General features: G+C 43.0%; 2 protein-coding genes across 3 annotated transcripts; one reads left to right on the top strand and one right to left on the bottom strand.

Moving 5' to 3' along the window:
• Positions 1–361: 361 nt before the first annotated feature.
• On the bottom strand, positions 362–22,222 carry LOC133554786 (uncharacterized). 2 transcript variants are annotated; one of them, XR_009807211.1, is made up of 4 exons: positions 22,056–22,222; positions 13,657–13,860; positions 990–1,159; positions 362–613 (listed from the first exon to the last, which is right to left on the bottom strand). XR_009807211.1 is itself a non-coding variant. In XM_061903947.1 (3 exons), the coding sequence occupies exon 3, from the start codon at positions 13,162–13,164 to the stop codon at positions 12,559–12,561; it is 606 nt and encodes a 201-aa protein (XP_061759931.1). In that variant the 5' UTR covers positions 13,165–13,273; positions 13,657–13,860; positions 22,056–22,222; the 3' UTR covers positions 11,189–12,558. The 2 variants fall into 2 exon arrangements, 1 of the variants encoding a protein (XP_061759931.1); XM_061903947.1 differs by lacking the exons at positions 362–613; positions 990–1,159 and adding an exon at positions 11,189–13,273.
• On the top strand, positions 15,104–17,203 carry foxl2l (forkhead box L2-like). The gene has a single exon (XM_061903946.1). It carries the CDS (start codon positions 15,191–15,193, stop codon positions 15,920–15,922), a length of 732 nt encoding a protein of 243 aa, XP_061759930.1. The 5' UTR covers positions 15,104–15,190; the 3' UTR covers positions 15,923–17,203.
• Positions 22,223–23,201: the final 979 nt, after the last annotated feature.

Below are 23,201 nucleotides of genomic sequence, written 5' to 3'. Positions count from 1 at the left end.
GTTTTGCATGATTTATGGACAATAAATAATTCCTACCTTAACGCTTTCGTCCGGATTTGGCCGTTCTGCATTCCTGGGAGAACGACCCTACAGTAAGCTGCGGAAACCACGTCGTGACATTTTGTTGTTTAAATGTGCTATACAAACAAAGTGGATTCTGCATAGTGACGTCAGATCTGAAGACAGCAATGCCCGGTCGAAACAAACTAACATTTGCAAGAAAAGATTGCAAGAGTGCTACTTGTAATAATTATAAGGCTGCTAGTTCATCAGGAGGAGGACATGCTGAAACATTTGAACACAAAGCATGCAATAATTATTGTTAAGTCTATATACTGGTGGAAGGAGACGGCACAACAGCTGGAGTAAAACTCAATATATATTTATTGAGTGATTGATGAATACATAGGGTGTGTATGCTACTGTGTGTTTGAATGTGAGTTATGTGCTGGGATTAACATATGTAGATACCTTAAGGGGTGTTGTCAAGTGTGTTGAATGAGAGCGTCCAAATCCAGAAGAAAGAGGCAAGGAAGTCCGGTGTCCAAAAGGGGTTGTGAGGCAGGAGAGAGCGTCCAAGGTCCAAGCAGAGTGTCAATATCAGGAGGGCAATCTGGGTCCAGGGGGAAAAGGAAGTTAACACAGAGACACAAGACTGGGGAGCAGAAGGGAGACGAAGATGAGGGGCGGTATAGCTCGGTTGGTAGAGTGGCCGTGCCAGCAACTTGAGGGTTGCAGGTTCGATTCCCGCTTCCGCCATCCTAGTCACTGCCGTTGTGTCCTTGGGCAAGACACTTTACCCACCTGCTCCCAGTGCCACCCACACTGGTTTAAATGTAACTTAGATATTGGGTTTCACTATGTAAAGCGCTTTGAGTCACTTGAGAAAAGCGCTATATAAATACAATTCACTTCACAAAATTCACAACAAACAAGGAAACAAGCTGAAGGAGATAATACTGTTGGGAAGACAGAGACGTGAAGCTCACTGCGAACAGGGCGACGTTCCAACGTCGATTTGTCAGCGGCGAGGCTCTTTATCCTGTTGTCCGTAATCCCTGTCAGCTGTGCTGATTGAAGATCTGTGCAGCGTGTGTGGGGGCGTGTCCAGAATCACTCACAGTGGAGCCGCTGAGTGCTCCTGCGTACTGCGTATATGCTGCAACAATTATGAATGAAAGTTGCGTTTTTAACCGCTCCGAACTAGGGTTGTATACAGGTATTAGTATAGTACCGCGATACTAATGAATGATGTTCGGTACTATACCGCCTCTGAAAAGTACCGGTCCGCCAGCTTCCCATAACATCCATTGTACTGATACCAAGTACGGTAGCGTATTTAGTCGACACTACTATGATTACGTCTATTTTTTGGCATCACAAGATCTTCTTTTATTTAAAAAAAAAATTATGTTATGTGTATAAACCCAGGAAATATGTCCCTTGACACGTGAGGGCTTTGAATATGACCATTGTATAATCCTGTAATGACTTAGTATCGGATTGATACCCAAATATGTGGTATCATCCAAAAATAACAGAAGAATAAGTGATTATTACATTTTAACAGAAGTAAGCAGATATTATCAGTAGACTAATAATTTTCTACCACTTGTCTGTAATAATTTTGACAAAATAATAGAATGGAAAATGAAGCAATACGTCAGCAGCTAAATTAGGAGCCTTTGTTTGCTTAGTTACTAACAAAAGATAAGTTGTCTTGTACGTTCATTGTTTTATTTAAGACAAACTTGTTACGACAGGTTGGCATAGTGATGCCAAATTGGTCCCTTCGTGGATGCGTCGGCATGAACACAGCAACGGTAAGTTTAAATGATTTATTACACTTAACAAAAACAGACTATGAACAAAAACACTGGAGCTAACAGACAAAAATAAACCAAGGGCGCTAGCATGAAAACTAGGAATAGAAAATACAAAAACTATACTTGGCACGAAGGACACAAAAGAGTAAACAAAAACATTCAGCATGAAAGCTGGAATATCGAGTGGCTTAGCGTAAGAGCTAGCGAGAAAATACATACGGGTAGTAGACAGTCGTGAATGTTGCTTGAAGGCAAATTAGAGTCCCAGAAAGAATAACGAAAAGGGACGGGCTTAAATAGAGGAGTAATCAAAAAGTGACAGGTGTGCAGAAACCTTGATTAGCAGGTGGGATCAATGAGCAACCATGGTGACTGACTAAACAGGAAGTAAGAGTGTAAAAAAACAGAGTGATACAACAACTGGAAGTATAAACCATATGTGGTGATCCAAATAGCGGATCGCAACAGTATCCCCCCCTAAAAAAGACAGATTCCAGATGTCCAAAAAAACAAAGAAAAAACTTGAACCCCCTCCCCACAACAAGACAGTCCACAGAAGAAGGGAGGGCGGGGGGAGGCCATGGCGGAGGGTCGCCAGGTCGCGTGTCCCCGAATCCACCGAGGACAGGCAATGTGGCGGCGGCGGATGGAACGCCGCTGCCGAATGAGTTTTGGTGTGCGACCTCAAAAGGCCACATCAGCGGCCACCTTGCAGGATGAGGTGCCCGGTGAGGCGGGCGACCCGGGCACGCCCACATACGCGGACGACATGGAGGAGGGCGACCTCGCAGAGGCCACATCCGTGGCCGACATGGTGGAGGACGCTTCACCATCGAAGTCATGGATGTAGCAAACGAGGGTGCGGGGACTGCAGCCAAAGCAGGCCTGAGTGCAGCAGGCGAAGAGGAAGCGGTTGCTGCAGCCGAAGCAGATGGAGTCAACGTTGTCGTGTAGACAGGTGCAGGTGCTGCAGCCGAAGAAGGCGTCATTGGCGGCGTAGAAGCTGCAGGTGTCCTCGGCGTCGTGAAAGTCACGGTAGTCATCGTCGGAGTGACTGGTGTAGACTCCAGCCTCGTCGTCAGTGCCGGTGTGGGCTCCAGCCCCCTCGTCGGCGGTGGATGGCGGCGTGGAGCTGGTACCGGTGCTTGGCGGCGAGGAGCTGGTACCGGTACCTGTCGTGGTGCTGGAACCAGCATTTGTCGAGGAGCTGGTACTGGAGTGGGCCACAGCTTAGGAACTGGAGTTGGTGCTGGCGTGAGAACCAGCTTCGAGTCAGTTTCTGGTGCGAGAACCAGACTACAGCTAAAAGAGGAACATGGCCTTTGACAGAAACTAAGACAAGGACTAGAACTATCAGTCGGACTAGAGCTAGGGCAAATACTAGGGCATGTACTAGGACTCGGACTACGACTCAGTTTACTAGTCAGACTAGCACTAGGACTGTGATGAGGACTAGGACTAACACATGACTTAGTGCATGGACGGAACACAGGTGGAGGAGGTCTAGGTGGCCGTTGAGGCTTGACCGGGGGAAACACAGGTGGAGGAGGTCTACGAGGAAAAGCTAAGCGGAATACAGGTGGCGGCGGCCTAGGAGGAGCTAGCGGTTTAACGGGCCGAAAAACAGGTAAGAGTGGCCTCATAGTAGGTTGCGGTTTGACAGTTTTAAGAACAGGTAGCATCTACGCTACCTCCGCAACACATCTATAGGCCATAGCCCCCCCCTCCAGACGGGAATCCCAGACCCGTTCCCTGTGGTCAGGGACTGACCATAAGGGAGGGTGGTGGGAGGTTTGGAGGCGGGCGGACTCCTCCCCTCTATATTGTTCAGAGTGTCCCTTTGAAAAGGGAGAAAAAACTTTGGACTTGGGCAGAGAATGAGGTTTAACAGGTGGGGTTGAAAAAGCAGATGGTTGGGATTCACCAGAATAATAAAAAGCAAAAATGTCCTGGTAATTTTGTATTTTATTATTAATGTTATTGTCATTTTAAAATGGATGACAAAGAGAATCTTCAAAAAAAAATTCCTCGTTGATGATGTCATCAACGGAGGACGGGATAACGTCACCGGGAGGCGTCGATGACATGACATCATCAACGCGGGACTCCAGTTGGGAATTAGCCCAGTCAGTAAAACAGTTAGAAAAGTGGGCTATAGGGTCCCCAAACAATGGTGTAGGGGGTTTGTGTGCTGCCTGTTGATTGCTGTGTTTATGAGGAGGGAGGCATGGAGTGGGAAAGTCACTGTCGTGGGACGAAGCCATCTTTCGCGGCTTCCGCCTACGCGGACGAGCGCGAGCGCTGCGGGAGGGAAACTCACCGGACCGGGAAACATCGATCGGAACCAGGTTACCCTCCATGTCCCACATCATGCTATCGTCTGGATTGCATCGGATAGTTTCAGCCTCCAACGCTCGGAATACCCTCCATGTGCCTTCATCGAAGGTCTCCTCATGGTTGCCAGACGCGAAGGAACTTTTCTTTCTTGCTAGGACTCTACTGTTACGACAGGTTGGCATAGTGATGCCAAATTGGTCCCTTCGTGGATGCGTCGGCATGAACACAGCAAAGGTAAGTTTAAATGATTTATTACACTTAACAAAAACAGACTATGAACAAAAACACTGGAGCTAACAGACAAAAATAAACCAAGGGCGCTAGCATGAAAACTGGGAATAGAAAATACAAAAACTATACTAGGCACGAAGGACACAAAAGAGTAAACAAAAACATTCAGCATGAAAGCTGGAATATCGAGTGGCTTAGCGTAAGAGCTAGCGAGAAAATACATACGGGTAGTAGACAGTCGTGAATGTTGCTCGAAGGCAAATTAGAGTCCCAGAAAGAATAACGAAAAGGGACGGGCTTAAATAGGGGAGTAATCAAAAAGTGACAGATGTGCAGAAACCGTGATTAGCAGGTGGGATCAATGAGCAACCATTGTGACTGACTAAACAGGAAGTAAGAGTGTAAAACAACAGAGTGATACAACAACTGGAAGTATAAACCGTATGTGGTGATCCAAGTAGCGGATCGCAACAAAACTTGTAATAAAAAAAACATATCTTTAATGTACCGTAATATTTGGTGGTGCTGATGGCTGTGCTGATGTGGTGCCGCAGCTGCATCCAGCCAGGCTACCTCCTGCCAGACCAATACCATCTATCTTCCGTTTTAGTACTGGTGGCTGTGCTGATGTGGTAGCACAGCTGCACCCAGACACGCTACCCCCTGCCAGACAAATACCACCGGTCTTTTGCTTTTCCCAGCCGCAACCACCAGTGCCCAGAGTAGCCTCTGAGTTAGCACCAGTCCCCAGAGTGGCCTCCGAGTTAGCACCAGTCCCCAGAGTAGTCTCCGAGCTAGCACCAGTCCCCAAGCTGGCCCCCGTGTCTCCACCAGCTCCCAGGCTGGCCCCCGTGTCTCCACCAGCTCCCAGGCTGGCCCTGACCTTTTCCCCTCCACCAGCTCCCAGGCTGGCCCTGACTTCCGCCCCTCGGCCATCAGCGCCGACCTCCGCCCCATCAGCCTGTTCCGCCGACCTCTGCACCTTGGCCAGCAGCACTGGCTTCAGCACTTCGGCTGGCTCCTCAGCTGCCCTCCTCGTCTCCTGCGCCGATGACGTCCGCTGCTTCCACGCCGATGACGTCTGCTGCTGCTTCCACACCGCCAACGACGTCCGCTGCTGCTTCCACGCCGCCGATTACGACGTCCGCTGCTGCTTCCACGCCGATGACGACGTCCGCTGCTGCTTGCACGTCGATGAAGTCTCCTCCTCGTTTCCGGCGAGACACATCATGGTGCCGCTCACGTCCGCCTTCCCGACGGCCAAGATGATGGTCGTTCTTTGGTTGCCCGCCTCGCCGGCCTCAGTGGTGTTCTACTCGCCGCCGCCATCAGACTCGTCCCCCAGTGGATTCGGGGACACTTGGGCCAGCGACCTACCACCAGTTTGCCCCTCCGTTGACTTTTGTTCTTGTGCTCTTTGTGGTTCAAGCTACAGGACATCTGGAAGCTGTCCATAAGGAGGGGGGTACTGTTACGGCTCAGACTACTGCCAACGCCGGTCATCCGTCTGTGCGCTCTTTGGGACACGCCCACGGGCGCGCCCATCCAGGGACGAGCCGCGTGCGTCCCCGCCCATCAGCAGCCGCCAGCTGCAGTCATTCACAGACAATCACCACACCTGCCGGTAATGAAGGACCTGCCTTCATAAGCTTGGACGACCTGGCATGCCGGCGCCGGAGTATAATCATCTTTCCTTTCCCTGTGTTTCATCCCTGAGTCAAGCTGTGCGTCTTGTGCTCCCGGATCTTCCCTGTCTCCCCCGCGCTTCATGGTTTTTCGACTGCCTCCCTCGTTCCTCGACTACTTGCTCGCCCCACAACTCTGACGCCTCTCTCTCACCCCTGATCCTGCCTGCCCCATGGACTTACTCGTTCCTTCGCTCTCGTCAACACTTTGGTAAGACATATTTCAGTTAAATTCTACACATAGTCTTACACCATACACTCTTGAGGTTTTGTCACACTTCATTACCTTGGTTTATTTGTTAGTATTGTTTATTATTCTTATATTATATATATGGTAAATATATATATATATATATATATGTATTTACCATATATATAATAAATTATTGAACATACGGCCCTCTGGTGTCCGTTTGCCGTCACTCCTCTCGCAAACCTTAACACCCTTTATTTAGAAAAGTACCGGAAAGTATTTAAATAATTTTGTTACCGGTACCAGTAACAAAATATTGGTATCGGGACAGAACTTCTCCAAACTAAACACAACTGAGGCTAATCTACATTTTTCTTCTCTTTTTTCCAAATATGAATAGATAAGAAAACTGTTAAGGAACCGAACGGTTAAGCAAAATCGAAAGTGGAATTGAGCCGAAAAAATTATTTTCAATTCTCATCCCTAGTGGTGACTGACGCTGAACAAATATTAAAGTGGAGGTCAGCTCCGTAGCACGGATTGGCAACAGCAAGGTTGTTAGGACATGTAGACACCAACAATGCACCGTGCCCAATTTGGGAGAAGGGTCAGTTACAGGCTAAATACCCCTGCGCTTGAGCTTCACCCAGGGAATTCAAAAGCCTTTAGTGTTGTGAAATGTACTAAATACACCACACTCCAAATAATCTATTGAAATGTATTCAAAAACATATTTCTATTGTTATTTTGTCGAAATCAATATATTTTCCCTGATATTAAAAAAAAAGTATAGGTGAAGGTGCATGTATGCGTGTTTTGCCATATTGGCACTTCAACACTAAATGCCCATCACAGAATTGCTGCTATCATGATGAGTCAAGTGTACTTTATTCCCTTCCAGATAAAGCTAACCTCACTTATTCCCTTTCTGAAAGTGAACAATAAGTGGCCAAAAAGTCCTGTTCGACAACTATTGTGTATGACTGTGTTGCCGTTCACGGCTGAATGAAAAGATGGAGGAACTAAACTCTCCACGTCATGGTTGCCTTAAACTGGGACATTACATTGTGTTACACATAAGCCTAACAATTAGTTTGAATCAACTGAAACGGTCTTTTTCTCCTTTGTCAAATCTACTTTCCTAGCATTTCGTTTCTCCACCTAAAGAATCATCGATGATCACACTCCTTCTGAAACTGTTTTACATAGTGTTTTGAACTGCAATCTGAACCTGGGTTTGGTTGCTTGCTTGTAAAACCTCTACCTGCACAGTCCATGACTTAAAGGCCTCAAACAAAATCACAGCTAAGAATCCCAGTTTTGACACCATTTTTCATAGAACTCTGAATAGTGCCTGAAACTCCAATTTCATCCTGGGTCTGGTTGCTTGCTTGTAACACCTCTACCTGCCCAGTCCATGACTTAAAAAAAGCTTAAAAGCTCCTAGGCATTATGGACAACACCTCCCACCCACTAGACTCGGACCTTGCGGAGAGAATGAGCACATTCAGTGGAAGGCTCAGACTCCCAAAATGCAACATGGAATGACACAGGAGGTCCTTCATACCGACAGCCATCAGACTGTATTATGCATATGTTCCTTCTTGACCAGGCCTGGGCAATTATTTTGACTCAGGGGCCAAATTAAGAGAAAAAAATGTGTCTGGGGGCCGGTATATCTAATTTTTGGGAACACTAATAGAAAACCTCACAGTAATGTCTGATTGAATGCTAAAAACATGACACTGCATTAAAAAACGGAATGGAATTTTTTTTTTTTTTTTACTGAATGAGACACCCAGGATGTACATGAAAACAAAAAATGTGGGATTTACAATATTAACTATGAAAGATAAAACACTGAATATTGACAACCAGGGGCGTCACTAGGCCTATTCATTATTCACTCAGTTTCCCCTCACATCATAGCATAAGGAGTGCTACTGCCTACTGGCACTGACGAGGCGAGACACGCGGCCACCATCTTGGAGTGGTGATCCACTCCACTCAGTGCAATCCTTTTGGCAGGAGCAATGAACTGTCAGCGCATTTTATCTCACTGAACACCACTGATTTTCACGCGCTTTTTTGTCATACGTGTAACTATGCTAAAGGACACGTTTTAGTGTGTTCCTAGTTTGCTTAACAGTAATAGAATATTCTTATATGCTATAAATGACCAGACGTCCAAGATCAAAACTGGGAATAATAATCCCAGAGAAGGGGGAAAAACGGTCAGCTATTTTTAAGTTGAAGAAACAATATGATTAGGTTAGATATACATGTCTATATCCTACGTAAACAATGTATGAATATACTAGATATCTATATATCTTACGGACCAATAGACTGTATCTCTGTTGCTGCAACAGCAGAGAGTTTATTCTGTCTTGACACTTTGTATTAATATTTTGTATTACATTCTTCCCGTAAACGATCATGTTTACAGTGATGTGTATTTTTCATGTATGTTGCTTTGGATAAAAGTGTCTGCCAAATACTTAAACATATATAAACACCTGAAAGTTTTTATATCAGCTAAAACCACCAATCTGTTTCACTGGATTCAGAATAAAACCAAAGTCTGTTTTACCCAACTAAGTTAGTATTTGAATATTGTTACTTCAAGACTTATTCCTGGTTACAGTTGTACTGTTAAGAAAGTATTGTCTTATGTTTTGCCTAAAAAGAGAATGCATCATAATCAGTGGTGGCTGGTGAATTTTGTTTTAGGTGGGGCTGAAAGTTTGTAAAGCAAACCCCTATAGGGGCGTTAACCTCCCCCAGAAGATTTCTTTGTGATTTTCACAAATTGAAGATTTTTGCTCCTTCTCAACTTTGTGGTCAAGCTGCACAAAACCTTGTGTCTGCAATTGTAAATAATTTAGTTTTTAAGTTTTGTGTATCTTGTAGAATCTATATAAAGTAGTATACATTAGCCTATTGTTAAAATAATGAAAAAAACATACCAGTAATTAAAAATATATTTGTTTTATTGCATTGTTTTGTTACATTAAGAGCTGTTGTGTTATTATAGGATGGCTTGTTAAGCATTTCATAAGATTTTCAGAGGGAGGAAAATCCAGGACATTTAATATAAAATTTAAAATGAATAAATACATAAAGAGAAAAGGAAAAAAATGGCTAAAAGCCATCGTCCCGTGCATTTTTTGTACCGTCCCCGGGACGACGGGACATCATTAATGTCAAGCCTTGGAAGTTACATTTTATTGTTTGCATTATTTGTTTCAGCATTGCACTTTGAAGATGGTCCCTCAGCTCTTTGAAGATGGTCCCTCAGCTCTTTGACAGCTTTGGCTCTTTTTCAGATCAGCAGACGGACTCTAAGTCTTTCTTACAGTATACATAAACGTTTATAACTTCTATTCAGACTTCCACATATATTTAATTTCCTTAACCGACTGAAATAATAATAATAACAAAGAATAATTTCTAAGTCTTTGTTAGCCGTTTGTGAAGTTTTGTACTCATGCGCTATGTTCGCTCACATCCTGTTCATCTCCTGGGGGCTAAGCCCTCCCTGTCCTAAAAGCTACTGACGCCCCTGTTCACAACATATTTACTTCAAGCACCCCCCAGCCCCCGCACACCTTGATCGACATATTTTACAATCAAGCGAAACGCAACAAAAATGCAACAAACAATGAAATATGAACGCAAAGGGTAAAAAAACAAAAAAACACCTACAATCTGATATATCACCAAGCTTAAGAACGTTGTCAAAAAAAAATCTCCTTCCACATCTGTCTCTGACACCCGCATTTCAGGCTGGCCGCTCTGGAAACACTCTGTGGAAATGCTCCCCACCCACACTACTTGGTACCTCATCTGAGCTGCTGTGACTTATATTACCACAGTAACTAATTACATTACCATAGTAACTAGTATATCATGCAAAAGCGCAGATTCCATCCATTGAAATATTTTGTATAATTCAAGACTTACGGTCATTTGAAAATAGCACTGCACATCATAATGGCAGCTACAGATTCCATCTTACAAATCAAAAATAATTATTTGGAGATGTCCGGCGGGTCAGATTGAAAAGCTTAACGGGCCGCATGTTTATATGTTCATATGTATAATATATTGACATTATTCACATGTGAATAATGTTGTATAATAGACTGTATTTATATTATTCACATGTGAATAATGCTGTATAGCTGAGATAGGCTCCAGCAACCCCAAAAGGGATAAGCGGTAGAAAAATGGATGGATGGATGGAGTAGTTATTGTATATTACGAGCGAACTGTGGTGCTGAATTTCCCATAGGGATCAATAAAGTACTTTCTATTCTATTCTATTCCATTCTTAAAGGCCTCGTACAAAATCACAGCTAAGAATCCCACTTTTGACACCATTTTTCATAGCACTCTGAATAGTGCCTTAAACGCCAATTCACACCTGCAAGGTCTGGTTGCTTGTAAAACCTATACCTACCCTCCCCATGACCTAAAGAGATAGAAATCCCACTTCTGAAACAATTTTTCATAGAATATCACTTTTCTATGTTTTTCATGCAACGTCTCTGGCAAAGCTGGTGTGTATGTCTGTTGTGAAACAGAGTCACGATGCACGCCTCCATTATAAATTGTTCATGAACGCAGGACAATTGAATACACATAGCTTTAACTTACAATCATGCAGATGTCATGATAACTTGCCAACAGATGGCATCACATGGTTGTCAAAAATAAAATGTGTCCTCTTCACTTACCCCCATTTGTACACATATTACGATGTGGAACATGTTGAATCCTCACATTATTGTTTTTGCGGTGAGAAATCCAACTTTGTCCTCTTACACGGAAAAGCATCTGATTGGCTCTCCTTCATAACTAACAGTGCGCCGTTAAAGAGCGGTGGTTGGATATATTACCAACTTGTCCCACTTGCCTACAAGACAAAATAAATACGAATGTATTTTGTTTCTTTTAACATTTTTGTATTGTTTTTATTCATTGACAAAATGTTGGTGTGAACGACTCCGACCATCGTAGCGTGGATTGCTTGGATCATCTAGGAAGGACATCGCTGAGCAGGTTTGACTCTCGTTTATTATTTCAATAAACAATTCTATGTCACAGTCGATCGTGCCAATTTCCAGCGCTTCCTTCTCTGCTCCTCGTCTCAGCTGGCCTTTCGGTCACCGGTGACTCCGTCTTCCTCGGGTATCATCATTTGCTCGTCTCGTTCGTCTTCGCTTCCGCTCCGCTCTCTTCACTCCAACTCTCCCTCCCCTCCTTTCTCCTTCTCCTATCTTAAATGCTGTGAGGAGATGGACAGATTGAGACCCGGTGTGTGTGTTATGCACCTGACTTTGATTATGGTGACGTTGCTCCAGGCACGCCCCGCCTCCTTGTTCCGCTGCATCCTCCGCCTCCTGGCCGCCAACTTGATTAGGACCACGGTTTGCCCTTCCCCACTGTCGGCCCGTCGGCTCCGGCTCTCCACAGTTCTCGCAAACTCAAGCCCGGCTGAGCATACTCCCCCCTCCCTTTTCTGAAGGAGCAAGGTAAAACAACTGCCCCGGCCACCTGTCTTCTCCTTGCCTTCTTTGCCTTTTCCTTTGTCCCTTCCTTTTTGTTTATCTTCTTCTTTGTCCTCTTTGACTTCTTCTTTGTCCTCTTTGACTTCTTCTTCGTCCTCTTTGACTTCTTCTTTGTCCTCTTTGACTTCTTCTTTGTCCTCTTTGACTTATTCTTCATCCTCTGACTTATTCTTTGGCCTTTCTGACTTATTCTTTGTCCTCTTTGACTTATTTTTTGTCCTCTTTGACTTCTTTGTCCTTTTTGACTTCTTTGTCCTTTTCTTGAATTTCTTCAAGTATTTCTTCTTTTTTCTCAATTTCTTGAGTTTCTTCCACTTCTTCTACTTTAAATTCTTCTTCATCTTTGTCTTTTTCCTGAATTTTTTCACGTATTTCTTCCTCTCTCAATTTCTTGAGTTTCTTCAACTATTTCTTCTTCTTTCTCAATTCCTTGAGTTTCTTCAACTTCTTCTTCATCTTCTTTATCTTCAACTTCTTCTTCATCTTCATCATTTTCCCAAATTTCTTCAAGTATTTCTTCTTCTTTTTCAATTTCTTGAGTTTCAACTTCTTCTTCATCTTCAACTTCTTCTTCATCTTCATCATTTTCCCGAATTTCTTCAAGTATTTCTTCTTTTTCAATTTCTCGAGTTTCAAATTCTTCTTCATCTTCAACTCCTTCTTCATCTTCATCATTTTCCCGAATTTCTTCAAGTATTTCTTCTTCTTTCTCAATTTCTTGAGTTTCCAAACGGGAGACTTGGTCCTTTCCAAACCCCCGCCCCACCATCGCGGGGCGAGTCGACGGCGGGGCGCTGAGGTGGGTCACGAGGCCGTCCTCGGCGTTGCCTCTCTCTCTTTGGCCGACAGCTCGCCCTGCTGGTCTGCAGACGCCACTGCCGCCTATCCAGCCCAGCCTTCCAAGTAGGAGGTTTCAGCCGGTCTTCACTTGCATTGTCCTTGACTACTTCTTTGGGGGGGCACTCGCCCCCTCCCCCCATTTGGTCCACCAGTGTTTGCATAAGCTGGCAATGCTGACGCTTTTCTTCCGCCAGTCTGCTGAACTTCGCGACGAGCGTCCAGAGGAAGTCGTCCTCTTCTGCCTCCAATGATCCACCTGCGTTGGGCACCAGTTGTGAACGACTCTGACCGTCGTAGCGTGGATTGCATGGATCATCTAGGAAGGACATCGCTGAGCAGGTTTGACTCTCGTTTATTATTTCAATAAACAATTCTGCGTCACAGTCGATCGCGCCGATTTCCAGCACTTCCTCCTCTGTTGCTCGTCTCGGCTGGCCTTTCGGTCGCCGGTGACTCAGTCTTCCTCGGGGGCTCATCGTTCGCTCGTCTCGTTTGTTTTCTTCGACTCGTTCGTCTTCGCTTCCGCTCCGCTCTCTTCACTCCAACTCTCCCTTCCCTTCCTTGCTCCTTCTCCTCTCTTAAATGCTGTGAGGAGATGGACAGATTGAGACCCGGTGTGTGTGTTACGCACCTGACTTTAATTATGGTGGCGTTGCTCCAGGCACGCCACGCCTCCTTGTTCCGCTGCATCCTCCGCCTCCTGGCCGCCATCTTGAGTAGGACCATGGTTTGCCCTACCCCGCTGTCGACCCATCGGCTCTGGCTCTCCACAGTCAGTTAATGTTGTTATTGTCTTAGTTGAGCTGCTATTTTAAATGTGTTATTGTTGTGTACCGGAACAAGGGAAGGAGGCGACAACAAGGCAGAACTGCGTTTTTTCCAGGTTTATTGAAACCTTTGATGAGTGTGTATGCTACTTCAAGTGAATGAGTGTGGACGCTGTGTAGGATTAACAACGTAAGTTTTACCAGTGTTTGTTGTCTGTGTTGGATGAATCTTTTGCCAAATCAAGGGGGCAAGGCGAAAGGCAGTCAGCAGGGAGGCAAGCAGTCGAGGGTCGGAGAGAGGCAACGATGTCCGTGTCCAAGCATGGGTCGAGGATCGAGGGAGGCAGTCAGAGATCCGGATGAAGGTCATGAGGCAGAACACGATCACAGGCAACAGGGAAGAGACTGCAGAAGACACAAGGGATATAAACTAGGGAACAAGGAAGAGCGCAGAGAAGGCGAGCAAGGAACGATGGTGGGGTGCCAGACGTGATGCGTACTGTGAAGATTGGCTACGTTCTGGCAAAGGTTCCTTGGGTCTGCTGGCTTTTATGCCACTCCCCCTTGTTAGACCCAGGCGTGCTGATTCCTGATTGCCTGCAGCTTTGTCTGCAAGCAGGGGCGTGTCTGGCCGCACCGCCAGCGGAGCTGCTGGGAGACCCAGCTGCCGGGAAAAGTGAGTTTGATCCCGCGCCGTTACAGTTATCGTCTTACTGTTATTTGGAAGATAGGTTGCTGCTGATAACTAATATGAAAACGATTCGTCAACGAAATTAACGCTAATATTTCAGTTTTGTCTTGCGGTATATTTGCCCTGGGTTTCCCTGCGACACAGGACTAATGTTCTTGGTGTGCCTTTGGCTTTTTGCCTGCCTCATCCTAAATATAAGACCTTCTTATCTGCCTAATGTCCCTGTTTACTGTGATCACACCAACAGCAACCATGCGCTACGCGACAACACCTTTCTAAACCACAAAACTATTTTTTGCAGACATTTACATTTGTGGTGACTGTGTAACCACATTGTGTTGTTTGTGCGAAGCTACACTTTATGTTTCTAATTATGAGAAGACGACGAGTCTTTTGCAAGGCGACCATGATCTATGATCTGCCACAGCTTCTGTGCACAATTTTTTATACTGATGCAATTTTTCATGTAATCGGTTTGACAACTTTTTGTTTTTTCTTCTTTTTTTTCCCTCTCTTTTATTGTAACTGGATTTGCGTATGTTATGTAACTGGATATGTGCACTGTTATTTTTTTATTATTTTTAGAATTTTCTTTTTCTTTTCCTTTTTTCTTTATTTTATTGTAACTGGATCTGCGTATGTTGTGTAACTGTATCTGTGTACAGTTTTATTTTATTATTTTGAGAATTTTATTTTTGTTTTCCTTTTTCCTTTCTTTTATTTGCAACTGGATTTGTGCATGTTTTGTGACTGAAATTGTGTATTATTGTTTTACTTTAAACTTTTGAAAACGACCCCAGGAAGACTAGCCTGGCGTTTTTTAATGGGGATCCTTAATGAACAATAAACAACTCTTTGATTAAACCACTCCATAGCAAAACTATTCAACATTTCAAGAGAAGTCACATGCATGAAGGGTGTAATAACAAAAGTGACAGGGCGGAGTTTGTTGCTGCACCTGTGTCTTGCTTGGCAGCACACGGCTAACTTAACGTAGGAGTTCTTGCAGAGCAGGACACACACACACACACACACGGACGCACAATGGAGGATACATCACCAAAGAACCAGGGAGCGCAGCTGCAGGAAATGAGCCCAAAAGATGCGGGTGAGTGGGAGAAACCACCATACTCGTATGTTGCGCTCATCGCCATGGCCATCAATGACAGCTGGGGCAAGAGGGCAACTCTGAGCATCATTTATGACTACATCTCCTCCAGGTTCCCCTTCTATCGCAAGAACAAGAAGAGCTGGCAAAACGGCATCAGACACAATTTGTCTCTGAATGAATGTTTCATCAAGGTGCCCCAGGAGACAGATTTGGGGAAGAAGCGCAACTACTGGATGCTTGACCCCGCCTTTGATGGCATGTTCAAACATGGCAACTACCGGCGCCGTCACAGGGTGAAGAAAGTTCAACCAGACCTGCTTTTCCTGTCGCCGCACTATGTGGATGCCTCCTGGGGAATGTGTCAGCCTCGATCACACCAACAGGTGCTCCATCAAACCGAAGTGAGCTCCTACTTCCCACTGCCGCCGCCACCGCCGCCGCCTCACTTCCACCCTCTCTCCCCCTACGGGATTTATCACCAGCAGCCGGTTCTGGTGCCGCACAACGCATATCCATACGGCACTGTGACCCAGCCAGTCAGCCCAGGCGGGGACACTGTGCTTGTGGGGTGCGGCTACCAGACCACAGAGGGGCGAGTTGAGCCCTTAGAGCAATACAATGGACAAAAGAAGACCAATTCACTATTTAGGTGGCAGCAGAGTTGATGCTTCTTACTTTATTCAATATTTATCAATCAATCAAAGTGTATTCATATAGTCCTTAATCACAAGTGTCTCAAAAGGCTGCACAAGCCACAACAACATCAGATCCCACATCAGGGCAAGAGAGAACTCAACCCAATGGGATACAATTGGAAACCTTGGAGGGGACCACAGATGTGGGCAAGCCCCCCCCCCCCCCCCCCTGTCCCCACCTGGGCGACCGGTGCAATGGACGTCGAGTGGATCTAGTTAATAGTGTGAGAGTCACGTCAATAGTGGGGCCAGCAGGAGATCATCTTGAGTAGAGACAAGTCGGCAACTGATGCACAGATGAGTGGTCCACCCTTGGTCCCGACTTTGAACAGTTAGCGGGTCATCTGTGGTCACCTAACAACCTCTGCATGCAGGAGAGGGGGGGGGGGGGCAGAGCAGAAAAGAGGCGGCAGATCAACTGGTCTAAAAGGGGGAGGGGTCTATTTAAAGGTTAGCACATACAAATTATTTTTAAGATTGTACTTAAATGCTTAAATGTACTTATTATGAGATTACAAATGACATTATTATGTGGCTCCAGCACCCCCTGCAACCCTAATAGGGACAAGCGGTAGAAAATGGATGGATATATGGATCATTATGCTGTTAACAGCCAGATTCAGTGATGTCCATGAAGTGAATGTTATTTATTTCAGTTTTTAGGCTCTTGTGCAAAAGTGTATTGCACTTACAGCTGTTTTACTGGCTTGATGTGAAGTGCATCATGTTTGGTGACTAATATCATGTCTAGGCTGGCTCGCTCGAAGTCAGCTGGGATAGGCTCCAGCTTATACCTGTGAACCTAATGAGAATAAGCATTATAGAAAATGAATGAATGTTGAATAAATAAAGTTGCACTGAAGTATAGGCTGCATAATGTTTATACTTGCACAATTCAACATGTCTGTGAAGCAGGGGCGTCAAACTCACGTTCATCGAGGGCCACATTGCAGATACCAAAGACCTTGGAGGGCGGCTTCATGATTTTATACACAATTTCTACATTGTTTGATTATTATCAGTGTTTACCAACAAACTTATGGAAAACTTGCTTTGGAATCGAAAATCAAAGTGACAACTTAAATTAGGCTAATGTAGAATGTTCATTAGAAAAGGGTTTTGATGACAAAAAAGCAAGGAATAGCTTGTTGCATCAAATAACATTGAGTTAAGAAATGCATTTGCATGCATTTGTGCATTTTTTAAATGTCAAAATGTAAATACATTTGTAAATAAAGATGAAATGCCTTATTGATGTACATTATTTCCAGGCCTCCAAACCTTGAGTTTGAGCCTTGTGCTATAAAGGAACTACTAGATAAGGAGGGTAAATTTAATCCTAGAGGATATTTTTCAGAAATAAGAAATACAAATCTAAATTAATTTTGTCCTATTAGTATCCAATTAATTTTCTCAATTCCTGTGTTTAAAGAAGCTGTTTCCAGCACTCATGCTGATGGACTTAGACAAACGTTATTGATGCACAAGGGAAATTGTTTGACACGCCGTAGCTCAACTGTAAAATGATGAAAATCTTAGCAGCTACTGACAGATTTTCGCATGAAATGACAGAAACTATGCTTGTGCATCAGTGTGTGAACAGCTAATGACAGCAATTTAGCAAAGTTAAATTGCTGTCATTCAATGTATATTCTATTGCAGTGATTCGCAAACGGTGGTGGTGTACCACTAGTGGTATGCAGGATCCATCTAGTGCCTACGTAATAAAGTCAAGAATGAATTACCTTTGGCCCCCGGGATGATATTTGATTAGTATTAGAACCAGCCCGCAGGCCACAGCCGCCTGCTACTGTTTTGCTCGCAGCAATACTCCATCAGTGTTGGCGCTAGGAATTTTCAAAATGGGGTCCCAGGGACCCCAGCAAGTCATAAAAATGGGGTTCCACAGTAGATTTTTGGGGTCCCCCATTTTTGTAACAGTTTTGAAAATAAATAATAGACGTATGCTTTCTCTTGTTGTATCTCACATTCTATATTGTGTTTTGGAAAAGGGTTGTCATAAACGTTACCTAATTTGTTAAAAAAAAAAATACAAAAGAAAACAAATGTTTATGTATGTGTAAATGTATTCAGTTATAAACATTCATTCACTTTTTTCTTTCCTTCATGGATTTAAACTTTAGCGCTGCCTGTATTTTTTCTATATTTTTATTGGAATAATTTCAGAATGTGTTTGTTCTATTTTTGGCTAAAGTAAGATAAAGAAAACAATCTGAAGTTGTTTTTATTTTTTTTAGTTTTAATGCCATGATTTTAATAGTCCGGCCCGCGTGTGCACAGATTTTTTTCCATGCGTTCCCTGAGTTAAATGAGTTTGTTACCTTTGTGGTTCACAAAACAATCACCTAATTAAATACTGAAACACAGTGTTACTGTTCAAATTGTGTGTAATGTTACAGTGGCCAAAACTATGAACTATACTTGGTGAATAAAACCTCTGCCTTGCTTTTATTGAATACTTAGGACTACTACACTACTGTATTTTAATATTGGTCATTATGGAGGTACTTTGAGAGTTTTTTCGGAAGGTATGAGAAAAAAAAGGTATGAGAACCACTGCTCTATTGTAACAACAGCATGACTGCAAATTGTTAGTTGCTTCTCTTGGACTGCTTTAGTGTATATGCACGCGCTCCCTGCGTGTACAAGTGTACCAGACAGCGGTGAGTGACAATCCTGAATGCCACACAATTTCTTTGGACCAACGAGCAATTTTTATTCAGTACAATTTGTTGTGAAACGTATAGACATTTAAAATATATTTATGTGTGTGTGTGTGTGTGTGTGTGTGTGTGTGTGTGTGTGCGTGCGTGCGTGCGTCCGTGTGTGTGCGTGTGGGTTCTCACAACCACTAATGGCAACTTAAGCTAGCCAGTGGTATTCTTGTTACGTTTTCTGGTCTAAAAAATTTATTTTGAGCAAACAGCCCCTTTAATTGTATTGTACCATATGTCCCGACAAGAAATCTGCGTTCAAAGGACTCCGGCTTATTAGTGATTCCCAAAGCCCAAAAAAAGTCTGCGGGCTATAGAGCGTTTTCCGTTCGGGCTCCAGTACTCTGGAGTGCCCTCCCGGTAACAGTTCGAGATGCCACCTCAGTAGAAGCATTTAAGTCTCACCTTAAAACTCATTTGTATACTCTAGCCTTTAAATAGACTCCCTTTTTAGACCAGTTGATCTGCCGTTTCTTTTCTTTTTCTTCTATGTCCCACTCTCCCTTGTGGAGGGGGTCCGGTCCGATCCGGTGGCCATGTACTGCTCGCCTGTGTATCGGCTGGGGACACCTCTGCGCTGCTGATCCGCCTCCGCTTGGGATGGTTTCCTGCTGGCTCCGCTGTGAACGGGACTCTCGCTGCTGTGTAGGATCCGCTTTGGACTGGACTCTCGCGACTGTGTTGCATCCATCTTGGATTGAACTTTCACAGTATCATGTTGGACCCGCTCGACATCCATTGCTTTCCTCCTCTCCAAGGTTCTCATAGTCATCATTGTCACCGACGTCCCACTGGGTGTGAGTTTTCCTTGCCCTTATGTGGGCCTACCGAGGATGTCGTAGTGGTTTGTGCAGCCCTTTGAGACACTAGTGATTTAGGGCTATATAAGTAAACATTGATTGATTGATTGATTAAAACGCCCATGTGACTATTTTAGGGAAACAGAAGAATAAACAATGTGTAATAGTTGAGTTAATATGTACCTTATTCAGTATTAAATTAAATGAGACTGACAGAATGCACAATGTGTGTGACAATCATTGGTACTTTAACTTTAACTTTAACTTTAATAACGTAAATAAGATGCATAATTTCTTATCAATGTATTGATAAGAAATTATGCCTTGGGATCTTTCTGTGTGGAGTTTGTATGTCCTCCCCGTGAATGCGTGGGTTCCCTCCGGGTTATCCGGCTTCCTCCCACTTCCAAAGACATGCACCTGGGGCTAGGTTGATTGGCAACACTAAATTGGCCCTAGTGTGTGAATGTGAGTGTGAATGTTGTCTGCCTATATGTGTTGGCCCTGCAAAGAGATGGCGACTTTTCCAGTGTGGTGGCCGCCTTCTACCCGATTGTAGCTGAGATAGGCACCAGCGCCCCCCGCGAGCCCAAAGGGAATAAGCGGCAGAAAATGGATGGATATTCTTTCGGGAAAGTCACATTTCTAATCACTTTAGCGATTAGAGATGTGACTTTCGCGAACGAGTCGAGTCTTTTGAACAGCTCTTTTAAGTGAACGACGAGAACCGATGCGCATTTGCAATGCGTTTGATTGTGAGCAATTTTACATAAAACCTTCCCAGGCATGTGCGAGACAGAGTCAAAGAAAAGGTAGCAGCATTTGGATTGTTTTTTTCTGGTGACTTTGTACAAACACCAAATAGAGTTGATTAATTGATTGATTGAAACTTGTATTAGTAGATTACACAGTACAGTACATATTCCGTACAATTGACCACAAAATGGTAAAACCCGAATAAGTTTTTCAACTTGTTTAAGTCGAGGTCCACGTTAATTCATGGTAAATGGGTAATACTAATTTGCATTCACATTTGTATTTATTTGTTTTGGTTGATGTATTTATATTCTTTGTAACCATGATATTCCTATTTCTTTTTTTTTGTACTTCAATGCGATGTATGACACTAATCAAATACTGATCATACTGTCCATGCTTATGAGATGGGCTATGCCGCTATGACAACACCTTAACAACATCCTCCAATTTAAATTATTTTCAACGTTTTAGAATAATTCCCTTAGTAGAGGCTATGAATTTTTGGTATTAAAAAAAAAAAAGATTAAAAAAACAAAAAACTAACAAGCATTCTTTTGAACGGCTCCGGAATTTGACTACCTATAAAGAACAATATCAAAAAGCAATAAAATATTTCATTTATTATACATAATCACACAATATAGTTTTCATTTAACAATAAGAAATTAATAAATCGTATGTCTATGTGATCATGTTTTGTTTTAGTCATGTTCTGTTTGTTTTTTGGCCACTCAGTTCCTGTTTTTGCACTTCCTGGTTTGTTTTGTCACAATGACTACCCATTAGTTTTCACCTGTCCTCATGTCTCACACCTGTTTTCACTAATCACCACAGTATTATTCAAGCCTGTCTGTTTCTGTTCTTCGTGTTGGCAACATCACACCCTCCATCACCTGGTATGCACCTTGTAATCCATGCCAATGATCCATGTCCCGTTCTCGTTCCGTTCCAAGTAAGTTTTTTGTTATTCATGCAATTGTGCAAGTGTCTTGTTTTATGTTCATATTTTTTTTTAATAGCCAAGTTTTTGTACCGCTATTGTGCGCGCCTTTGGTTTGTTGCTGTTTTTAGTTATAGTTAGTGATGGGTTGATGAGGCGTCATGTATCGTTTCGACACATTGCAAAACTGTATTGATAATGTGTCAATAGTGTGTCACTAAATACTGACATCTGCTGGACATTAAAAGTCCCTACAAGTAACCTATGGACCGACTTAAGTGACACTGATTTTATTACCTAGTATATACAACAATATAAACCAAGTCATTGTATTTCATTTAGGATTATTTAATATCTTCATTTGAATAAAGATATATTTTTATTTTTTTTAGATACAGTCAATAAATAATGTGAACATGTATCATAACATGGAAATCTAAGAGAACGTGTTGTGAATGAGAATACTTGTGGACTGGGAATGTTTTCATTTTTTTATTTAATTTTTTAAATACGCTCTGAATACGCACTGTTGATTTATTGATTAAAGCTTTTATTAGTAGATTGCACAGTACAGTACATATTCCGTACAATTGACCACTAAATGGTAACACCCAGATAAGTTTTTCAACTTGTTTAAGTCGTGGTCCACGTTAATCAATTCATGGTAAAAACGTAATGAGTGATCCATCGAGCTAGATTTGAACCGATGCCCTAAGGAACTCAGCATGAGCATTTACAGCCCTCCACTCTACCAACTGAGCTACGGAAACAGTTCAGCACAAAAACACGTACCATTACAGACCTACTAACATATCGGGTAGAAACTTTGAGAGAACAGGATAAAACGACAAGGAAATGAACACAAATACCTTTTTTTCCGAGATATGATCAAAATATTCCCTCACGGCGGAAACGATCTCTGACGACGATAAATTACAAATGACCGACGACAGAATTGCTGCAATTCTGTTGGCAGCAGCATCTCGTTGACAGATGTGCTTCCTTATAAACACAGTTTGGCGAGCAGTCGTCAGTGCGACACAGTTCCCGTATCGGTCACGTGACCGAAACAGCTCATGATCGGTCACATGACTTTTGAAAAGCGGTACGCGCACCGACACAGAGTTTTGCTCTATGAGCTCGACGCATCGGTTTTGCAGGACCCATCACTAGTTATAGTGTTAATAAAAAATATGTGCTTACATTTACGTCTTGCCCATGCCAACTTTCCTTTGCCTTCTGGGAAAACAAACCCCATAGTCCATAGTCATGACAGAAAAACTTACTTGGAACGGAACGAGAACGGGACATGGATCATTGACATGGTTTACAAGGTGCGTAGCAGGTGATGGAGGGTGTGATGTTGCCAGCACGAAAAACCAAAACAGACAGGCTTAAATAATACTGTGGTGATTAGTGAAAACAGCTGTGAGACATGAGGACAGGTGAAAACTAATGGGTAGTCATTGTGACAAAACAAACCAGGAAGTGCAAAAACAGGAACTGAGTGGCCAAAAAACCAACAGAACATGACTAAAACAAAACATGATCACATAGACATGACACATTTTCAACATTATTTAGATTATATTTATCAAGTAGATTGGTTACACATTCTGGTATTTATTCATGTATTAATTTCCGCCGTTTAATTATCATAAATTTCAATTTACGGACAATACGCTACTGTTGGACTTATACATACGTGTTTTTTTTTTGTTTTGTTTTCTTTTCTTTGTTTTGTTTTTGTTTTTTGTTTTTTTAGGTAATTTTTGCATCATGTATTGTAATATGGGAAGTAAATAACAAACTATGTAATCTCTGGTCAAACACTTGGAGTAGGTTCTTCATTCAAAAAAAATAAAAAATAAAATAAATAAATAAAATACAAATTTAAAAAAAAAAAAAGGTTGTTCATTCTAACTTTTGTGAGTACTTCCGGTTCGCCATAATCATTTAGGTACAATCCCGTACGTCTATTTCTGATTATATTGAAACAGGAAAAAAATAAATAA

The sequence above is a fragment of the Nerophis ophidion genome, linkage group LG06 (genome assembly GCF_033978795.1).
Source record: "Nerophis ophidion isolate RoL-2023_Sa linkage group LG06, RoL_Noph_v1.0, whole genome shotgun sequence".
NCBI classification, from domain to species: domain Eukaryota; kingdom Metazoa; phylum Chordata; class Actinopteri; order Syngnathiformes; family Syngnathidae; genus Nerophis; species Nerophis ophidion.
Note: the sequence above shows the minus strand (reverse complement) of the source record. Positions and strands in the feature narration are given on the sequence as shown.

Coding starts and splice junctions, on each gene's coding strand:
- LOC133554786 (XM_061903947.1), bottom strand. CDS start 13,164: ATGAGCCCCCGAGGAAGACTGAGTCACCGGCGACCGAAAGGCCAGCCG.
- foxl2l (XM_061903946.1), top strand. CDS start 15,191: ATGGAGGATACATCACCAAAGAACCAGGGAGCGCAGCTGCAGGAAATG.